Source organism: Macaca thibetana, chromosome 3, assembly GCF_024542745.1.
Source record: "Macaca thibetana thibetana isolate TM-01 chromosome 3, ASM2454274v1, whole genome shotgun sequence".
Taxonomy (NCBI): Eukaryota; Metazoa; Chordata; class Mammalia; order Primates; family Cercopithecidae; genus Macaca; species Macaca thibetana.
In genome coordinates this window covers 140,285,287-140,303,087 of record NC_065580.1, presented here as the reverse complement: position 1 = coordinate 140,303,087, position 17,801 = coordinate 140,285,287, and the positions used below count along the sequence as shown (strand labels likewise).

The following is a 17,801-nucleotide window of genomic DNA, read 5'->3' as shown; positions in this document are numbered from 1 at the left end:
CCTGTGCCTCTCCTCCCCTAGAGGACCCCAGTTCTCTGCACCTCCCCTAGAGGACCCCAGTTCTCTGCACCTTTGCCTTTCCTCATCTAGAGGACCCCAGTTCTCTGCACCTGCACCTCTCCTCCTCTAGTGGACCCCAGTTCTCTGCACCCGCGGCTCTCCTCCTCTAGCAGACCCCAGTTTTCTGTACCCGTGCCTCTCCTCCTGTAGCAGACCCCAGTTCTCTGAAAACCATGCCCTGCTCCAAGAATGGATTCTGGGTCCTTGGGGAGCAGTTTAGATGTCAGATCAGAGACTACCAGTGGCATCTGTAGCTTTTTTTTTTTTTTTTTTTTTTTTTTTTTTTTTGAGACTGAGTATTGCTCTTTTGCTCAGCAGACTGGAGTGCAGTGGCGGGATCTCAGCTCACTGCAACCTCCACCTTCCGGGCTTAAGCAACCCTCCTGCCTCAGCCTCCCAAGTAGTGGGGATGACAGGCACCTGCCACCATGCCCAGCTAATTTTTGTAATTTTAGTAGAGAGGGGATTTCACCAAGTAGGCCAGGCTGGTCTCGAACTCCTGATCTTGTGTTCTGCCCACCTTGGCCTCCCAAAGTGCTGGGATTATAGGTGTGAGCCACTGTGCCCGGCCCTAACTTTAAAACTTTTTTTTATTAAAAAATAAAATATTTTTGCCCATGCTAGTCTCAAACTCCTGCCCTCAAGCAATCCTCCCACCTTGGTCTCCCAAAGCGCTGGGATTATAAGCATGAGTGAGCCACCATGCCTGGCCCATTTTTAATATTTTAATATATTGAGTGTGGGGTGACATGGAGTTTCTGGGAGGAGCTGTTCTGGAGTCCTGTGGCTCCCAGACAAGGGACGCAGTCTTGAACTCTACCTTCTCCAAGTGCTGCAAAGGGCACAAGGGCCAGAAAATGCCAGGGACCCACATGGGGACTGGAAATATTTTTAATATTTTTGGGGTGTGGGGGTCTCTGGGCCTTCCCACACCCCAATGAGCTGTGGGTGACCCCAGCTCATCCCAGTGCCACCCAAGATTAGATCTTCTCCAGGGAATCTGATTACCCATATCCCAATTCTCTCCCTAGCTCCGTGTAAGTTCAGACAATGTGGTTCTGAATTTGTCTAAGGCCTTTGAGCATCTGTTAATATAATACTTCCTTCCTGTACTACTTCTCAACCGCCACCAAACTCAAACGCTGCCTCTCCCTCTCCCCGTACCCTCATCAGCCCAGATGGAAGGCCCCCAGAGGTCCCCTCTGTGCCCCTCCAGCCCCGGGCCCCCTCTCGTAGCTCCAGCAGCAGACTGGGCTGTGGCCGTTTCTGCCCCAATCCCATCTCATTAACTCTCCTATAAACTGTTTATTCCCCCTGCCTCCTCCAGAGCACCTGCCCAGGCAGAGCCAGCCTTTGATGTTTGCTGAATGCGTAAGTCTATTACTCTCTGTATAAAACAGCACTCCTTGTAATTGCTTCAGATTTTACATCACTCGAGTTTCAAAGGTTGCCCCTTTGTCTATTGTGAACAAATCTGTTCTCAGCTCCACCACTCTCTTCCCAAATTTATAGATGTTAACCATTTCCACTCCCAGCTTCACCTTTCTCAGCTAAAGAGTGCTGACCCCCTCAGACCCCTGACCCTGCCCTTCCGGGGCAGACACTTGGTCCCTCTCCCCTGCACCATCCCCTCCTGGACCCTTACTAGGAACACTTGGGAGCTTCATGTGCACAAAACAGGATACCAGTTCCAGTCCCCATGTGGGTCCCTGGCATTTTCTGGCCCTTGTGCCCTTTGCAGCACTTGGAGAAGGTAGAGTTCTAAACTGCGTCCCTTGTCCGGGAGCCGCAGGACTCCAGAACAGCTCCTCCCAGAAACTTCACGTCACCCCACACTCAAAAGGCGCAACTGGAGACCCTTGTCTTCCACCAAAGAGAGGCTCCTTCCTCCCGGTCAATACAGCCTCCTGGACCGTCCATCTCCTATTCCAGGGTGGCTCTCGGTGCCTCTCAAGAGGCTTCTTTTAAATGATGATGGTAGAAATACAAGCCATAATATCACAGATAAAGAGTTCTTTTCTGATTTTTTAAGATTGTTATTATTATTATTTGAGACAAGGTCTCTCTCTGTTGCCCAGGCTGGAATGCAGTGGCATAATCACAGCTCACTGCAGCCTCGACCTCCTGGGCTCAAGCATTCCTCCTGTCTCAGCCTCTCCAGTAGCTGGGACTACAGGTGCACACCACCACACCCAGCTAATTTTTTTTCTCGTATTTTTTGTAGAGATGGGGCCTCACTATGTTGCTCAGGCTGGCCTCGACCTCCTGTGCTCAAGCTGTCCTCCCACCTCAGTCTCCCAAAGTGCTGGGATTACAGGTATAAGCCACTGCACCTGGCCAAGACTTCTTTTCAACAGGATGTGCAGTAAATATGACACAGTAGAGGAAATAATTATGAAGATAAGTCAGTAAAAACTGAAGATAAATCAGTTTTTATATTCAGTCAATTGACTGAAGATACGTCAATAAAAATTACTCAACCTGAAATCCAGAAAGGGGTGGTGGGGATTTGTGCAGAACAGAGCACCCAAGAGCTATAGTCCAATATGGAATGTCCTAACATACATGTCATTGGAATCTCAGAAGGAGAAGAGAGAGAGAACAGAGTAGGAGAAATATTTGAAGACAATAATCACTAAGAATTTCCCAAAACTAAAAGAAGGACCACAAACCACAGACATTATAGTCAGAGTCAAATTGTTGAAAATCAAAGATAAAGAGAGAAAAAAAATTTTTGAGACAGGGCCTCACTCTGTCACCCAGGCTGGAGTGCAATGGTGCAATCACAGCTCACCGCAGTCTATAATTCCTGTACTCAAGAGATCTTCTCCCCTTAGCCTCCCAAGTAGCTAAGACTACAAGCATGTGCCACTATGACCAGCTCATTTTTTTTTTTTTTTTAAATCCTTATGTTGCCCGAGCTGGTCTCGAACTCCTGGACTCAAGGGATCCTCCTGCCTCGGCCTCCCAAAGTGCCAGGATTACAGGCATGAGCCATCACATCCATCTTAATTTTTTTTTTTTTTTTTGAGATGGAGTCTTGCTCTGTCGCCCAGACTGGAGTGCAGTGGCCAGATCTCAGCTCACTGCAAGCTCCGCCTCCCGGGTTTACGTCATCCTCCTGCCTCAGCCTCCTGAGTAGCTGGGACTACAGGCGCCTGCCACCACGCCTGGCTAGCTTTTTGTATTTTTTAGTAGAGACGGGGTTTCACCATGTTAGCCAGGATGGTCTCGATCTCCTGACTTCGTGATCCACCCGTCTCGGCCTCCCAAAGTGCTGGGATTACAGGCTTGAGCCACCGCGCCCGGCCAATTTTTTTTTTTTTTTTGCTTTTGATTTCTAAGCACTTTTATTTTAAAAATGTGAATTATACAATCCCAACACACACACACACACACACACACACACACACACACACACACACACACACCCCCTATAAGCACATTAAATACTACTTTGCCATGACAGCTCAGTGTACTTCACAATTCTTAACACTATTCTGTGTGGAATACAAAATGCCTTTTTATCTGAATTAACATGCATTAGAGTTTTAGTATATGTGAAAATAAAGGAATTATAAATCAGTAGGAAAGATATTAAGGTAGAAGCATCACCAATCAGCTAGCTCAGTAGATGTTATCTATATTTATTTTCTACCTTTATGGAACAAGAACCTGCTAACAGTCTTAGGTAAATGGTAAAGTAACATATTTTTGCCTTGATGCCATTAGTCACAATGCCATGAGGTAACTGCTATGTGATTTCCCATTTGCAAGGAAACATATTAATTCAATTTCTACTCAATATACAATTAGGTTGTAGGGATACAGATAGCTCATTTGAGTTATCTGAGTTTTTCATCTTTATATCTAAAAATCTAATCTGAAAATAGTAAAAGCAGAAAACACTGATTTAAAACCTTAGATGCTACTGTAATAAAAGTTATGTTTATAAACATGTCAGTATATTCCTTCAGCTTCAGGAATCTTGAATTTCCTTGCTAGAAGGCTTTTTTCCTCAAAGATTCCTTTTAGGCTTACTTTGGTGTTCAGGATCTCCAATTATAAATGTAGTCTCTCAGCACCACATTCCGTAAAGCTGATTTCCCAAGTAATGGTATTTGACTAAGTTGCTCCAAAGTGTTAGGGTGCAAACCACAGTTAGTAAGCTCCTTATGAACAACCTCCATATCAAGTACTTTGTCCACTGGCAGGCAGATGTTAAATACAGCAGTTGGCTCGTGTGGATGTAGTACTGCAGAGAAAGACCCACTCTGTGAAGATTTGAGCAGCATGGTCAGTGAATGCAGAGAATGAGGCATGATAGGACCTGTAATCTCCAAACTAAACTGGTCTCTGTATCCAGAAAGAGCTTGTGTCTTCACATACACACTTTGTGCTCCTCATATCCCAAGCTTGTTCCAGATGCTGTCTCCTTCTTATGGCCACTTTCTTTTATTAAAGGCAGAGAAAATTCAATACCTTCATTTCTCATAGCTTCTCTTAAACCTCGAGTTGTAGGAGATATGAGACCTGTGATGAAGTCACTTCCAGCTAATCCTGCTCCTCGGAACAGGACAGTAAACTGATAGGTACAAACGTAGAAATAGGGGCAAAGTTTTGTCTTCAGCAAATTATATAGAGAAGTAAAGCTCACGGACCAGTCACTCATTAAAACATGCTGCAGGGTTGCATCATTTGACCAAGGACTTGTCTTTCCAGCCATTTTTCTATCAGCTCCAATACGAGGGTCCAGTGGTAGCCAAGACAAAGCAGGCTGGAGCCAATAGATAAGGCTCTGCTAGAAGGCACAACGGAGCTCAGTGGAGAGTTTGGGATCCTGTATACTTTTAGGCAAAGTAACTTCTGTTGCCCTACAATGCTGGACAAGACCTTGAGCCTCTTCCTGTGCTTTCAAATGATCTGCCCAGGTAAAGGGTTGAGAAGAGATGAAAAGGAGTCGGGTTTTAATACTCCAGTCCACAGGTAACTCAGTATTTTCTGAGGATGGAATATCAGACTCGGAGAACGATACATGTGAAGTCTGGGGTAATTCAGTAACAGTTGTTCTTTCAGGGAACTTCTCTTGCCATAGCAAATCATTTTCTTGATTAGAATCTAAAAACGTGCCCGGCGCCTCCGGCTGCTCGCGGGCCGGCCCGTCGGGGAGCTCCGCGGCGACCCGCGGTCGGTTGTCCAGGCGGGCGAAAGGGTTCCTCTGGGCAGCGGCCGGGCCGCCGCCACCGCCTCTGCCCCCCGCGGCAGGGAAAGGGCGAAGGTGCAACCCCGCCGCCAGGGCGGCTCGGCGGGCCGCCGGCTCCGGCAGCTCACGGGGCGGGGAGGCGGCAGCTCCACGGCTCCGGGCCCTTTTCTGTCGGCTTTCGGAAGCTGGGTGAGTAGCAGGGAACTGATAGGGCCACGACGCGCGGCGGCTGAGGCCGGCCTCCCAAAGCACTGGGATTACAAGGCATGAATCACTGCACCCAGCTGATGAAGAGAAAATCTTGAAGGCAGCCTGTCTTAGTCAGCTTGGGCTACCATAGCAGAGACCATAGACTGAATGGCTTAAATAATAGATATTGGCCGGTTACGGTGGGTCATGCCTGTAATCCCAGCACTTTGGGTGGTTGAGGTGGGAGGATAGCTTAAGCCCAGGAGTTCGAGGCAGGCCTGGGCAACAAAGTAAGACTTCCATCTAAAAAACAACAAAAAATATAGAGATTTATCTCTCACAGCTCTGAAGGCTGCAAAGTTCAAGACCAAGGTGCTGGCCGTTTTAGTGCATGGTGAGCACCTACATTTTCATACCTCGGCCCATAGCAGGGGCTGGGGCAATGGCAGTGGATCCATCCCGGAAGCCCTCCCCTGAGACCCAAGGCCTCCAGGACAGCTCCACCCAGAAACCTCACCATCACCCCAAACTCAACAGACTCAACTGGAAACCCTTGTCATCCAGCAAAAAGAGGCTCCTCTCCTCCCAGTCAACACAGCCTCCTGGACCATACATCTCAGTGCCCCTCAGCCAACCATCAGGTGGAGCCCCCATTTCCAGGGGAGTTGGGTTCCCAGCTGGACCTTCATGTCCTCCTCCCAGGATGGCTTTGGGTGCCTCTCAATGGCCTCTCTGACGCTGATCTGCCCTACAGAGGCATTTCCAGGCCTACTCAGCCCACAGAGGTTCCTCTGATGTCTAAATATCTCAGCTTATGGGGCCGGATGTGGTGGCTCATGCCTGTAATCCCAGCACTGTGGAAGGTCAAGAGGGGTGGATCACCTGAGGTCAGGAGTTTGAGACCAGCCTGGCCAACACGGTGAAGCCCTGTCTCTACTAAAAATGCAAAAATTAGCTGGGCATGGTGGTGTGTACATGTAATCCCAGCTATTTGGGAGGCTGAGGCAGGAGAATTGCTGCAACCTGGGAGGTGGAGGCTGCAGTGAGCTGTGATCATACCACGGCACTCCAGCCTGGGTGACAGAGCAAGACTCTGTCTCAAATAAATAAATAAACAAACATCTCAGCTTGGTCTTACTGCTCTTGTCACCTACAAATGCACCTGCACCACCACTCTCTCCCCAGCAAACATCACGCTCAATCCAGCACATGTCCCCTCATCTTTCAGGGCATTCCTGCGCCTTAGCTCCCCTGCAGAGCAGTGGAAATGATTTTCCTGCCTTCTCAGGGTAGTCTTCCCTCATTCTACTGTCTGCTTCTCCAAAACCTCACCAGTTCTCAGTGTGCACTGGAGTACCCAGAAGAGGGTGCAGAGAGTAGGAAGGAAATCAAGCTACAGATGCTGGGCCAGGCGTGGTGGCTTATACCTGTCGTCCCAGCACTTTGGGCGGCCGAGGCGGGTGTATCACTTGAAGCCAGGATTTCGAGACCAGCCAAGCCAACATGGCAAAACCTGCTCTCTAGCAAAAATACAAAAAAAAAAAAAAAAAAAAAAAAAAAAAAAAAAAAAAAAAAAAAAAAAAAAAATTGCTGAGCATGGCGGCACACGCCTGTAATCCCAGCTACTCAGGAGGCTGAGGCAGGAGAATCACTTGAACTAGGACAGAGGTTGCAGTGAGCCGAGATCACGTCACTGCACTCCAGCCTGGATGACAGAGTGAGACTCTGTCTCAAAAAAGCAATTCTCCTGCCTTAGTCCCCCGAGTAGCTGGGATTACAGATGTGCGCCACCAAGCCTGGCTAAGTTTTGCATTTTTAGTAGAAACGGGGTTTCACCCTTTTGGCCAGGCTGGTCTCAAACTCCTGACCTCAAGTGGTCTGCCTGCCTTGGCCTCCCAAAGTGATTGCAGGCATGAGCCACTGCGCCCAGCCTCAAATTACCCTTTTAAAGCAAACCAACCCACCTGTAAACCCACCATCTAGGCGAGAACATCTATTCTTCATACCTTTGCCCAAACTGGATAGACTCAATCTTCCTAATAGTTACCACCTAGGAAGGTCAAACAATGTGCTAGGTCCAAACTAGTTTGTTTTTTTGTTTTTTTGTTTTTTTTTTTGAGATGGAGTCTTGCTCTGTTGCTCAGGCTAAAATGCAGTGGTGTGATCTTGGCTCACTGCAACCTTTGCCTCCTGGGTTCAAGCGATTGTCCTGCCTCAGCCTCCCGAGTAGCTGGGACGACAGGCACCCGCCACCATGCCAGACTAATTTTTGTATTTCTAGTAGAGATGGGGTTTTGCCGTGTTGCCCAGCCTGGTCTCGAACTCCTGACCTCAAGTGATCCCTTGGCCTCCCAAAGTGCTGAGATTACAGGCGTGAGCCTCCACTCCTGGCCCAGACTAGTATTTTTGAGTGTGTCCTTTGGTTATCTGTGTTTCCTTTTCTGGACCTAGCCCCAACTCTTCAGATAATAAAATGACTTCAGACGGAATTCTGTGTTAATTGCTCTCACAGTTTTGTCTGGCCTGTGGGGTCCTACTAGGGGCAGGATGGAGCCGGGGGGCAGATTAAGGGACAGAGCAGACTTGAAGGAGAGCGAGGTTGCACCGTCTCCCCAGCAGGAGGAATTGAAACTAAGGAGAGGCTGCAGGAGTCGGCCCAAACTCCAGAGTCCAAGCCCTTGGTCAAGGGTACCCTCCATGGGCGTGGGGGAGGAAGGGCAGTTTCCAGGTAGCTCCACGTGGGCCAGGCAGGCTGTGGGGCTGGGCCACCAGCGACTCTCCCTGCCTGACACCTCCTGGATTTGTCCTTTTCCCTCGTGTCCCTGCTTCCCACAGCACTGACGTCTGTCCAGATGCAGAGAGAAGGGAGGAAGAGGGGTGAGGTGGGGCGGTGCAAAGGTGAGGCTGTGCTCAGTAGAACAGATAACCAGCACTTTCATTGCGTGCACGTCCCGGTCCCTGCCGCTGTCCTGGTCCTGGAACCTGCTCTGCACCAGCCCTCTGCCTGCTGGGCCAATGCAGCTGCTGGGGCTCCTCGGCCTCCTCTGGATGCTCAAGGCCTCCCCAGGGGCCACAGGTAAGGGGGAGAGGCGGGAGGGGGCTGGAGAGAAGCTCCTGATGTTATGTTCCAGGGGAGTGGAGGAGAAGGTGGCTCTGAGGCCTGGGGATGGGGAATGAGGAGGGGCTGCTCTCAGCTCTGGGTGCAGGGAGAACCGAGGCATGGCCTTGGGGGGATGAGGAAGGGTTTGGTAGAGGGAAAACGGAGGTTGAGAAGGAGCAAGGGAGCTGGGTCCCCGCTGCCACTCTCCACCAAGCACTGAACAGGTTGCAGGGGCTGCACCCCAACCTGTGTCTGCAGCGGGAGGGTGGAGGGTGGGAGTTATGTCTTCCCAGAGCAGTGCCCTTCCTGCCTTGGCTCCTTCTTGTCACCCGCCTCACGCCCCCAGCCCCAGTGCCCCCTCCAAACTGGCCTCTCCCTCCCCGAGAGCCCTTTGACCTCTGCCCCTGGTTTCCGACTTCCGGTTTCAGCCTCTTTGCCTTTTGTCCCTCAGCAGCTCCTCCCCAGCTCTGCTGTCACTCTCTCACCCCGGCCAGGGCCCATGTGTCTGGGCACGGCTGTTGGTACCAGGACCAGGGCAGGGAGCTTCTGAAGTCCACTTTGCTTCCAGGGGTGCGTCTGAGACTACCCGGCATGGGGTCCCAGGCTTCTCTCTTCTGCCCTGCAGGAACACCCCACAATTCCTCTGTACTTCTCTTGTCCCTGTTCTCCAGTGTCTGCCTCTGATCCCTGACCCCAGAGGCCCATGAGTTCCCTTCTCAGTCACCTCCAGGGGCACATCCTGGAGTCAAGTGGTGTAACTTGGGGCTTCTCATAATTCCTGACCCCACTTCCCTGACACCCACGAGCTAGGCTGAGACTTGACACCCCAGCTCTCACCCACAAGATGGGCTGTGCCTGAGGTGAGGGGCAGCAGGTCCAGTATTTTCCACTTCCCGTCTGCTGTGGCTGCCGGTCTTCCTTGCCTGTGACTGCCCCCAACAGCAGGATCTCTGATCCTAAGTCACACCATCTGTGAAATGGGTTGAAATCCACATGCTGGGGTTCATGTTTGTAAACTAATGAATCCTGTGGCCAAAATGGAAGAGTTATAGAAAAATATGTCTATTTTTGTGATGAACACTCACCGCTAAGCCTTAAGGTCTCCGGAACTCATCACACATGACTGCTGAGGTAGCTCCTTCTGGAAGTTTCCTTCTCCATCCTGTCTCTCTACCTCTCCGCGTGGTCCTCACTCCATGCCCCTTGAAGTCATTAGCGTGTGAGCTTAGCCTCTGTTTCTCCTTGATGTTACCTGTGCAGTTTTTTTTTTTTTGAGATGAAGTCTTGCTCTGTCGCCCAGGCTAGAGTGCAGTGGTGCGACCTTGGCTTCCTGTAGCCTCTGCCTTCCAGGTTCACGCGATTCTTCTGCCTCAGCTACAGGTGCACGACACCACACCTGGCTAATTTTTGTATTTTTTTTTTCAGTAGAGATGGGGTTTCACCATGTTGGCCAGGCTGGTCTGGAACTCCTGACCTCAGGTGATCACCTGCTTTGGGCTCCCAAAATGCTGGGATTACAGGCGTGAGCCACTGCGCCTGGCCCTCTTTGGGCAGCTTTCTCTGTCTCATGGTTTTTGTGATGCGTCCCCTGCTAGGATTTGGCTGTGTTCTCTCTTTTTCTCTTTGAAAGCGGGAGTCAGCCCAGACAGCAGCAGGGTGCAGGGAGAAGCCATGGTGGGAGCAGAAGGTTAATGGAGGGGATGGGAGGACTCCAGGCAGCAGCAGAGGGAGGAGAGGAAGGGGCAGAGGGAGGAGGGGCCTGCGTGTGACCAGAGGAGGGAAGGGAGGGGAGGGAGGCTCTGCCCAGCTTGGCTATCCCAGGACAGAAGGACCGGCCATGACAAGGCCAAGGCCGGGTGAGGAAGGAGCGCTCCCATGCCCCACTGCTCCCCTAGGAGCAGACAGGCAGTGGGCTCCAGCACCACAAAGCGCCCAGCTCCAAGCTGCCTCTGATGCAGGAGTGAGCTGTGGCATACCCTGCCCTCTGTGATGCTGCCTGGAAAATGGGAGTGAGTGAGTAACTTACATGAGTGATGTGACAAAATGACCCACGGACTTACCAGTGGATTCCTCTGCTCTGCTGCCAATGCAGGAACTGTATCTACGGCCACATCCATCTCTCATGTGCCTTTCCCCAGGGCGGAAGCAGCCCGCGCTGTGCTCAGCAATTCTCCACACTCCAGAGACCTGGCTGGGCGGCCACTCGGTGTCCCCCAGCTTGTCTCTTCTGCTCCTGGCCACAGGGAAAATGTACCTATGACGCTCGTTACCTCCTCCTATGACACACTCATCTCTGAAACACTGCTCACCTCTCCAGTCAGTTCCAACACCTCAACCACCCCGACGTCCAAGTTTGCTTTCAAGGTTGAAACCACTCCACCCACTGTGTTGGTCTATTCGGCCACCACTGAGTGCGTGTATCCAACGAGCTTTACAATCACCATCTCCCACCCCACCTCCATCTGTGTGACCACGACGCAGGTGGCCTTCACCAGCTCTTACACCCCCACTCCCGTGACACAGAAGCCAGTGACCACCCTCACCAGGACTTACCCTATGACCACTACTGAGAAAGGAACGTCAGCCGTGACATCTTCTTCCTCTACCACCTCTGGAAGGGAAACTCCCATAGTAACAGTGACACCCTCTTCCTCTGTGTCAGCCACAGACACAACCTTCCACACTATGGTCTCCTCTACAACTAGAATCTCAGAAAGGACTCCCCTGCCCACTGGAAGTGTCCATACAACCATGTCCCCAGCCCCAGTATTTACTACTCTCAAAACAGCAGTGACTTCCACTTCCCACATCACTTCTTCAATCACTTCCACAGATACAGTGACTTCTGTGACAACGACCACCTCCCGGCCCACAGCCACTAATACACTGTCATCACCCACCAGTACCATTTTATCTTCCACACCTGTCCTGAGCACAGAAACAATCACCAGTGGTATCACAAACACCACTCCTCTATCTACCTTGGTGACCACACTCCCCACTACCATCACCAGGTCTACACCTACATCTGAGCCCACCTACCCTACTTCTCTCACCAGCACTGTGACAGACTCCACAACCAAAATCACCTGCTCCACAAGTGTGACAGGTACATTGTCCATGGAGACTTCTCTCCCACCCACATCTTCCTCTCTCCCAACCACAGAAACAGACATAGCTCCTATGACAAACTTGGTAACCACCACTACTGAGATCACCTCCCACAGTACTCCCACCTTCTCTTCTTCAGCCATCTACTCTACAGTCAGCACATCCACAACTGCCATCTCCTCACTTCCCCCTACCTCAGGTACCATAGTGACTTCCACAACTATGACCCCGTCTTCTCTGGCTACAGACATCCCTTCGACAACACCAACAACTATCACCCACGCTTCTGTGGGCTCTACTGGCTTCCCGACTACAGGAACAGACCTCACATCGACATTCACTGTTTCCAGTTCCTCAGCAATGTCCATAAGTGTCATTCCATCTTCCCCCAGCATCCAGAATACAGAAACCTCATCCGTTGTCAGCATGACCTCTGCCACCACTCTCAGTGGGACACCAACTTTTGCAAGTACACACAGCACTCCAGCAAGTTCCCTCCTGACAACCTTCCCAGCAACATATTCATTTTCCTCTTCCATGTCTGCCAGTAGTGCTGGGACCACTCACACAGAGAGTATCTCCTCACCTCCAGCCATCACCAGTACACTCCACACAACAGTGGAATCCACCCTGTCACCTGCTACCACCACCTCATTCACAACTTCCACAACTATGGAACCACCTTCAACCACTGTAGCAACTACAGGAACAGGTCAGACCACCTTCCCCAGCTCTACAGCCACATTCCCTGAGACCACCACACTGACTCCTACAACTGACATGTCCACAGAATCTCTCACAACAGCTGTGACTACTCCTCCCATTACTTCATCAGTCACTTCCACAAATACAGTGACTTCTGTGACAACTACCACCTCTCCTCTCACAACCACCAATTATTTTACATCACTGACCAGTATGACTCTGTCTTCTATACCTGTCCCAAGCACAGAAGCAATCACCAGTGGCACCACAAACACAATCCCTCCATCTATCTTGGTAACCACACTCCCCACTACAAATGTCTCATCTATGACTACATCTGAGACCACCTATCCTAATTCTCCGAGTGGCCCTGGTACAAACTCCATGACTGAAATCACCTATCCCACCACTATGACAGAGACATCATCCACTGCCACCTCTATTCCACCCACCTCTCCCTTGGTCTCAACCACAGAAACAGCCAAAACTCCTACCACAAACTTGGTAACCACCACCACCACCACCAAGATCACCTCACATAGTACCTCCAGCTTCACTTCTTCAACCATCTACTCCACAGACAGCACATATACAACTGCCGTCACCTCAGTTCCCACAACCTTGGGTACCATGGTGGCTTCTACATCCATGATTCCATTTACTCTGAGTACAGGTATCCCTACCTCACAACCAACAACCATCACTCCATCATCTGTGGGCATCACTGGTTCATTACCTGTAATGACAGACCTCACCTCAGTGTACACAGTATCCAACATGTCTGCAAGGCCAAAAACTGTCGTTCCCTCATCTCCCACTGTCCAGAATACAGAAACCTCATCCTTTGTCAGCATGACCTCTGCAACCACTCCCAGTGGGAGGCCAACTTTTGCTAGTACACACAGCGCTCCGACAAGTTCCCTCCTGATGACCTTCTCTGGGATGCATTCATTTTCGTCTTCCATGCCTGCCAGCAGTGCCCGGACCACTCACACAGAGAGTATCTCGTCACCTCCAGCCAGCACCAGTACACTCTACACAACAGATGAATCAACCCCATCACCCACAACCACCACCTCATTCACCACATCCACAATGATGGAACCACCTTCAACCACTGTAGCAACTACAGGCACAGGTCAGACCACCTTCCCCAGCTCTGTAGCCACATTCCCTGAGACCACCACACTGACTCCTACAACTGACATGTCCACAGAATCTCTCACAACAGCCATGACTTCTACTCCTCCCATCACTTCTTCAGTCACTCCCACCAATACAGTGACTTCTATGGCAAGAACGACTTCCTGGCCCACAGCCAGTAATACGTTATCATCACTCACCAGTAGCATTTTATATTCTACACCTGTCCTGAGCACAGAAACAATCACCAGTCATAACACCAACACTACCCCTCTATCCACCTTGGTGACCACACTCCCCACTACCATCACCAGGTCTAGACCTACATCTGAGACCACCTACGCTACTTCTCCCACTAGCACAGCCACAGATTCCACGACCGACATCAGCTACCCCACAAGTATGACAGGTACATTGTTCCCTGAGACTTCTCTCTCACCCACCTCTTCCTCTCTCCTAAACGTAGAAACTGCCACGACTCCTATCACAACCTTGGTAACCACCACCCCTGAGACCACCTCCCACAGTGTTCCCAGCTTCACTTCTTCAACCATCTACTCCACAAGCAGTACAACCACAACTGCCATCTCCTCAGCTTTGCCTACCTCAGGTACCATGGTGACTTCCACAACCATGACCCCATCTTCTCTGACTACAGACATCCCTTCGACAACACCCACAACTATCACCCACTCTTCTGTGAGCTCTACTGAATCCTTGACTACAACAACAGCCCTCTCCTCAACATTTGCTGTTTCCAGTACCTCAGCAGTGTCCACAAGTGACATCCCATCTTCCCCCAACATCCAGAATACAGAAACCTCATCCCTTGTCAGCATGACCTCTGCCACCACTCCCAGCGAGAGACCAACTCTCACAAGTACTGAAGGCACTCAGACAACTTCCCTCCTGACGAGCTTCCCAGCAACATATTCATTTTCCTCTTCCATGTCTGCCAGCAGTACAGGGACCACTCACACCGAGAGTATCTCCTCACCTCCATCCATCACCAGTATACTCCACACAACAGCTGGATCCACCCCATCACCCACAACCAACACCTCATTCACAACCTTTACAACGATGGAAACATCTTCATCCACTGTAGCAACTAAAGGCACAGGTCAGACTACATTGACCAGTTCAGCAGCCACATCCCCTGAGACCACCACACTGACTCCTACCACAGGATCTTTCAAAACAGCAGTGAGTTCTACTCTCCTCAAGACTTCTTCAATCACCTCCACATCAGTGACTTCTAAGACAACTACCCCCTCAAACGGTACTCCCAGCTTCACTACCTCAATCAACACAACCGAGACCACCTCACACAGTACTCGCAGCTTCACTTCTTCAATTACCACCAGCAAGACCCCCTCACACAGTACTTCAATCACCACCATCGAGACCAGCTCACACAGTACACCCAGTTATGCTTCTTCCATCAGCACCACCGAGACCCCCTCACACAGTACTTCCAGCTTCACTTCTTCCATAACCACCTCTGAGACCCACTCACACGGTACTCCCAACTTCACTTCTTCGACCACCACCACCGAGACCACATCCCACAATACTCCCAGCTTCACTTCCTCAATCACAACCACCGAGACCACCCCACACAGTACTCCCAGCTTCACTTCTTCAATCACCACCACAGAGACTACATCCCGCAGTGCTCCGAGTTTCACTTCTACAATCACCACCACTGAGACCCCCTCACATAGTACTCCCAGCATCACTTCTTTGATCACCACCACTGAGACCACCTCACCCAGTACTCCCAGCTTCACTTCTTCAATCACCACCATCGAGACCAGCTCCCACAGTACACCCAGCTACACTTCTTCGATCAGAACCACCGAGACCACCTCGCACAGTACTCGCAGATTCACTTCCTCGATCACCACCACCGAGATCCCCTCACACAGTACTTCCAGCTTCACTTCTTCCATGACCACCTCTGAGACCCACTCACACGGTACTCCCAACTTCACTTCTTCGACCACCACCACTGAGACCACATCCCACAATACTCCCAGCATCAATTCCTCAATCACCACCACCGAGACCACCCCACACAGTACTCCCAGCTTCACTTCTTCAATCACCACCAACGAGACCACAACCCACAGTACTCCCAGTTTCACTTCTTCAATCACCACCACTGAGACCCCCTCACATAGTACTCCCAGCTTTACTTCTTTGATCACTACCACTGAGACCACCTCACCCAGTACTCCCAGCTTCACTTCTTCAATCACGACCATCGACATCAGCTCCCACAGTACACCCAGCTACACTTCTTCGATCAAAACCACCGAGACCACCTCACACAGTACTCCCAGATTCACTTCCTTGATCACCACCACCAAGACCCCCTCACACAGTACTTCCAGCTTCACTTCTTCCATAACCACCTCTGAGATCCACTCACACGGTACTCCCAACTTCACTTCTTCGACCACCACCACCGAGACCACATCCCACAATACTCCCAGCTTCACTTCCTCAATCACCACCACCGAGACCACATCCCACAGTACTCCCAGTTTCACTTCTTCAATCACCACCACTGAGACCCTCTCACATAGTACTCCCAACATCACTTCTTTGATCACCACCACTGAGACCATCTCACCCAGTATTCCCAGCTTCACTTCTTCAATCACCACGATCAAGACCAGCTCCCACAGTACACCCAGCTACACTTCTTCGATCAGAACCACTGAGACCACCTCGCACAGTACTCGCAGATTCACTTCCTTGATCACTACCACCGAGATCCCCTCACACAGTACTTCCAGCTTCATTTCTTCCATAACCACCTCTGAGACCCACTCACACGGTACTCCCAACTTCACTGCTTCGACCACCACCACCGAGCCCACATCCCACAATACTCCCAGCTTCACTTCCTCAATCACCACCACCGAGACCACCCCACACAGTACTCCCAGCTTCACTTCTTCAATCACCACCACAGAGACCACATCCCACAGTACTCCCAGTTTCACTTCTTCAATCACCACCACTGAGACCCCCTCACATAGTACTCCCAGCTTCACTTCTTCAATCACCACCACTGAGACCACCTCACCCAGTACTCCCAGCTTCACTTCTTCAATCACCACCATCGAGACCAGCTCACACAGTACACCCAGCTACACTTCTTCGATCAGAACCACCGAGACCACCTCACACAGTACTTCCAGATTCACTTCCTTGATCACCACCACTGAGACACCCTCACACAGTACTTCCAGCTTCATTTCTTCCATAACCACCTCTGAGACCCACTCACACGGTACTCCCAACTTCACTTCTTCGAGCACCACCACCGAGACCACATCCCACAATATTCCCAGCTTCACTTCCTCAATCACCACCACCGATACCACCCCACACAGTACTCCCAGCTTCACTTCTTCAATCACCACCACAGAGACCACATCCCACAGTACTCCCAGTTTCACTTCTTCAATCACCACCACTGAGACCCCCTCACATAGTACTCCCAGCTTCACTACTTTGATCATCACCACAGACACCACCTCACCCAGTACTCCCAGCTTCACTTCTTCAATCACCACCATCGACATCAGCTCCCACAGTACACCCAGCTACACTTCTTCGATCAGAACCACCGAGACCACCTCACACAGCACTCCCAGATTCAATTCCTCGATCACCACAACCGAGACCCCCTCACATAGTACTTCCAGCTTCACTTCTTCCATGACCACCGCTGAGACCCACTTACACGGTACTCCCAATTTCACTTCTTCGACCACCACCACCGAGACCACATCCCACATTACTCCCAGCTTCACTTCTTCAATCACCACCACAGAGACCACATCCCACAGTACTCCCAGTTTCACTTCTTCAATCACCACCACTGAGACACCCTCACATAGTACTCCCAGCTTCACTTCTTCGATCACCACCACAGACACCACCTCACCCAGTACTCCCAGCTTCACTTCTTCAATCACCATCACAGAGACCACATCCCACAGTACTCCCAGTTTCACTTCTACAATCACCACCACTGAGACCCCCTCACATAGTACTCCCAGCTTCACTTCTTCAATCACCACCACTGAGACCACCTCACCCAGTACTCCCAGCTTCACTTCTTCAATCACCACCATCGAGACCAGCTCCCACAGTACACCAAGCTACACTTCTTTGATCAGAACCACCGAGACCACCTCACACAGTACTCCCATCTTCACTTCTTTGATCACCACCACCGAGACCCCCTCACACAGTACTTCCAGCTTC

At 50.7% G+C, this 17,801-nt stretch overlaps 2 protein-coding genes and 1 pseudogene across 3 annotated transcripts in view; 2 read left to right on the top strand and 1 right to left on the bottom strand.

The window, feature by feature from the left end:
• The window catches only part of AP1S1 (adaptor related protein complex 1 subunit sigma 1), a 339,237-nt gene that overhangs the window by 96,384 nt on the left and 225,052 nt on the right, over positions 1-17,801 (top strand). The gene's annotated exons all lie outside the window — the stretch shown is intronic.
• Positions 4,003-8,391, bottom strand: LOC126950934 (protein downstream neighbor of Son-like; annotated as a pseudogene).
• On the top strand, positions 8,390-16,628 carry LOC126950933 (mucin-3A-like; the record flags this gene model as incomplete). Its single annotated transcript, XM_050784858.1, has 5 exons — positions 8,390-8,528; positions 10,645-11,617; positions 11,756-15,248; positions 15,504-16,045; positions 16,403-16,628. Coding segments are annotated over exons 1-5 (5,295 nt in total), but the record flags the coding sequence as incomplete, so codon positions are not given.